We start from the raw sequence: 4,541 nt of genomic DNA on the forward strand, positions 1-4,541 counted from the left end.
CAAAAATGATAATTTCTCAAAAAAACATTAAATGAAATAGAGATAAGAAATATGCCTGATAAATAATTTAAAGTAATGATTGTAATTAGGCTCATCAGGCTGGAGAAAACACATGAACTCAGTGAAGAGTCAATAAAGAGATAGGGAATATATTGGTTGTGTTTCTATACACTAATAATAAAGTATCAGAAAGTGAAATTAAGAAAAGAATTCTATTTACAACTGCACCAAAATGAATCAAATATTTTATCGAGTATTTGGGATAAACTTTATTCCAGGAATAAACTTTATCAAGGAGGTGAAAGACCTGTATTCTCAAAACTATAAAACACTAATGAAAGGAACAGAAGACAAAATAAACAAATGGAAAAATATTCAATGCTTATGCATTATAATAATATTGTTAAAATGTCCATACTACCCAAAGCAATCTACAGATTCAAAGGTTTCCCTGTTAAATACCAATAGCAGTTTTCACAGAACCAGCACATTACTAAAATTGTATGGGAAAACAAAAATCTTGAATCACCAGAACTATCTTGGGAAAGAAGAACAAAGCTGGAGGTATCCTGGTTTCAAGATACACCATAAAGCTGTAGTAACCAAAACAGTATGGTACTTGCACAAAAATAGACACATAGATCAATAAAACAGAATAGAGTCCCCAGAAAAAAACCCACACATATATGGTTAATTAATCTATGACAAAGGACATAGACCATACAATACAGAAAATATAGTCTCTTCAATAAATAGTGCTGATAAAACCAGGGTGCTACGTGCAAAATAGTTAAACCGGACCACTTTGTAACACCATACACAAAAACAATCTCCAAATGGATTAAAGATTTAAATGTGAGACCTGAAACCATAAAAAATTATAGAAAAAAACACAGGTAGTGATTTATTTTGCATTAACCACAGCAACATTTTTTTAGATGTGTCTCCTAAGACAAAGGGAAACAAAAGCAAAAGTAAACTATAAGATTTATATCAAAATAAAAATCATTTTTGCAGTGAAGGAAACTATCAACAAAAGGCAATCTACTGAATGATATTTATGAATTATGTATTCAATAAGGAGTTAACATCTAAACTATATAAAGACTATTACACAACTCATCACTAAAAAACAGACAACTTGATTTCAAAATGTGCAGATGACCTGGATAGACATTTTTTTTTCCAAAGAAAGCATATATATGGATAACAGACACGTGAAAAGATGCTCAACATGTCTAATTATCATGGAAGTGCAAATAAAAACCACAATGAGACATCACATTACACTTGTCAGAATAACAAAAAAAAAAAAAAAAAAAAACAGAAAAAAAGGAAAGAAAAACCAAGTGTTGGTGAGGTCATAGAGAAATAGGATATCCTGATGCACTATTGCTGGGAATGTAAATGGGTACAACCACTCTGAAAAACAGTATGGAGTTTCCTAAAAAAGTTACAAAAAGAAATACTGTATGATCCAGTAATTTCATTACTAAGTAAAAATCCAACAAACATAAAAACACTAGTTCAAAAACATATATATATGCTCTCCTATCCTTATTTCAGCATTATTTACATTAGTCAAGATACAGCAGCCACCTTAGTGTCTTTCAATAGACAAATGGATAACATAAACAAGAAAAATGATCTTGTCATTTGGCAACATTGATGGACATAGACGGTATTATGCTAAGCAAAGTAAGACTGAGAAAGGTAAGCACCACATGATGTCATTCATATGTGGACTCTAAAAAACAAAACAAATAAACAAACAAAAGGTAGAATCAGGACTATAAATACAGAAAACTGATGGTTACCAGAGGTAAGGGGAGATGGACAAAAGGGGTGAGGGGGAGTGGGAGTGCAGACTTCCAGTTATGAAATCATTCATGGAATAAAAGGTGCAACATAGGGAATGTAATCAATGATACTGAAATAGTGTTGTATGGTGACAGATGGTAACTTATACTTGTGAACATAGTATATAGAGAAGTTGGAGCACTATATTGTACACTTGAAACTAATGTAACATTATGTCAACTCTACTCAAATTTTAAAAAATGTTTAAAATATAAATTTATATTTTATCCTGAGGACAATAAGCAGCAATTGAAACGTTAAGTAAATATGTATATATTTTATATGTAACATCTTTATACGATAACATATTTTATATTTAATTTAATATGTATGTATACATATATATGTATATAACTACTATTTTCTCTACGTTTGTGTCCCCTCCAAGTTCATATGTTGACATTCATGTGTTGAAATCATCCCAAGACAATAGTATTAGAGTTAAGGCTATCAGGAGTGCTTAGGTCATGAGAGTGGAGCCCTCATGAATGGGGTGAATGTCTTTCTAAAAGATGCTTCAGTGAACTCTAGTCTCTTTCATCATATAAGGACATAAGGTGCTGTCTATGCGCCAAGAGGTGAGCCCGCATAAGAATGTGCTCAAATTGGTGCCTATTGGACTTCTAGCATCCAGAACTGTGAAAAATAAAGTTGTTTAAGCCCTCCAAAAAACAAAACACAATAAAAATAAAACTAAAAAAATAAAAAAGTATCCTCTAAAAACAACTATACTGTAACTAACACCTGAAAATTACCATGTAGAATTTTTATGTCTTTACTGAATACTCATTACTAGTATGCCAAATACGAGTGAGTCCTTATCTGTAACATGTTTATGAATTCATTGTATTTTGACTCTTATGTTTACCCCCCTGCAGAAATTAGCTACTCCTTAAGATTGTCAATCTAGTATACAAAGGAAAACATAAAGTTGAGATTTTCACAAATACTCAAACATTAAAATGACACCAGTGCTGTTGCAGTCATCTTTTATAGAGCCTTTCTTTTCCATTATTCATGGTGATCAACAAGGAAAATTAGAGAGAGGGAGAAAGATTGGTGCTGTGATATTTGCAGCAACCTTGGGACCAAAAAGTCTGATTAAAAAAGTCAAAGCAAGGCTTCTGAAGATGTGTCCGTACTTTGTCTAGTCTCAGGTATATTGGTCTGATTGTCTGAAGCCTTTAAACCTAGGAGATAGTAGAAGTAAAGAAGATATCTTCACTTTAACGTTAATCATGATGACAAGTCCATCTGGAAACACTGAAATATCTAGCAGAATTGAGTCCCAATAGCTGGTAATGTTACTCATGAACCCCCTAGAAAGAAAAATGTCTCTATAAAAGAGAAAATATAGGTTAGTTGGAGGAGCATAAATGGACTACCACTGTAGACAAGGGACTAACTACTTGAGAATTTTAGGGACATTGGATATCATGGATTGGACTCTTCCTGCTTCTGTAGCTCCAATTCTGCAGCCCTCTGCACAGCTGCATCAACCAGCAACTGGAAGCTGCTGAAGTCATTGTACTCCTCTGTTAACACAGGTTTGGGAGATGACATAAGCACAGGCTTTCCAGTAGAAATCTTGACCTGTTTTTTTGGCTGGGTCTTTGAGGTGAGTTCCTGATCTATAGACAACTCTGGATCCAGCAGCTTCTCCTCTGACTGCTGGCCCATTAAAGGGAAGCTCAGGGGCAGGAACTGCATCTTGTCTGGACCTCTGGGGCCTGACCTGGCCTGTATAGATGAATCTGTGCTCCGTTTATGGGTCACATCAACAGCCTTGCCTTTTTGGTGGTACATGGTGATCTGATTGGGGTCATTTCCATCCCGTTGAAGCATTTCTGGGAGAACACGTCTACGGGCATTGATAAACCAGTTAGAGACCTGCAGGAAAGACAAGTTAGTCTGTTCAGACAGCATTCGCTTCTCTGCTTCTGAAGGGTAGGCCTTAAAACGGTGTTCATACAGCCAGTCACGGAGAATCTTCACTGACTCAGTTGGCAAGTACCCTTTCCGCTTCCTCTTGCCCTCTAGTGAGGCAAGAACTTTATCTGCACCAGTGTCACTATTCAATATGATTGAGGTGGCTTGAGCCAGGCTTTTGTTCTCTGCTGGGCTTTCTTCAGTGGCTTCCATGTTCATGAGTCCTGTCTTCACTCTTTTGGGAATCAGGAATGGCTGAGTTAGGACTAATGTGGGTCTGGGAGAACCAGTGAAGAAGGCATAGACAGGTCTCTAAGGGGAAGTCTCACCTTTCACTTCCCAAGCAGGTAAACAGTGCTGGTAACTGCTTTGAGCCAGTGGGCTTTGTGATGTCACATCCTTTCTGTCCTGTGTGCTGCCCCTCCCCCCTGTTTCCCGATTCCCCCTTTCCTTGCTTTTTTTCCCCCATAGATTCAAATTCATTTGTTTTTACCTCATCAATTTAACACTCTCCAGACTTTTATTTCTCTGCTGCTATCTCCAGTTTCTGCTAACTAATGAATTCTAATTCTATTGGTTACATCTGGCTTATGCATAGGTTCCTCGTTTTCTTCTTCCTTTCTGACTTCACTCTGATATTGTTATTCCTTTTATTCCTCATAATTGCATTATTGGCTCATCTACGCATGTCAGAAACAACCTATCTATTAAATATTAACCTCAATAAAAGGAGTGTAAGTAATGTACACTGA

The 4,541-nt window shown here is 35.8% G+C and overlaps 1 protein-coding gene across 1 annotated transcript; it reads right to left on the bottom strand.

Annotated features, from left to right (window-relative positions):
- Positions 1 to 2,835: 2,835 nt before the first annotated feature.
- Positions 2,836 to 4,123, bottom strand: LOC120226950 (homeobox protein TGIF2LX-like). The gene has a single exon (XM_039225118.1). The coding sequence runs from the start codon at positions 4,006 to 4,008 to the stop codon at positions 3,295 to 3,297; it is 714 nt and encodes a 237-aa protein (XP_039081049.1). The 5' UTR covers positions 4,009 to 4,123; the 3' UTR covers positions 2,836 to 3,294.
- Positions 4,124 to 4,541: the final 418 nt, after the last annotated feature.

This window comes from Hyaena hyaena, unplaced genomic scaffold (assembly GCF_003009895.1).
Source record: "Hyaena hyaena isolate Hyena2069 unplaced genomic scaffold, ASM300989v1 scaffold_1921, whole genome shotgun sequence".
Lineage (NCBI taxonomy): Eukaryota > Metazoa > Chordata > Mammalia > Carnivora > Hyaenidae > Hyaena > Hyaena hyaena.

Bases quoted from the DNA above. Each gene is read 5' to 3' on its own strand.
- LOC120226950 (XM_039225118.1), bottom strand. From the start codon at position 4,008: ATGAACATGGAAGCCACTGAAGAAAGCCCAGCAGAGAACAAAAGCCTG.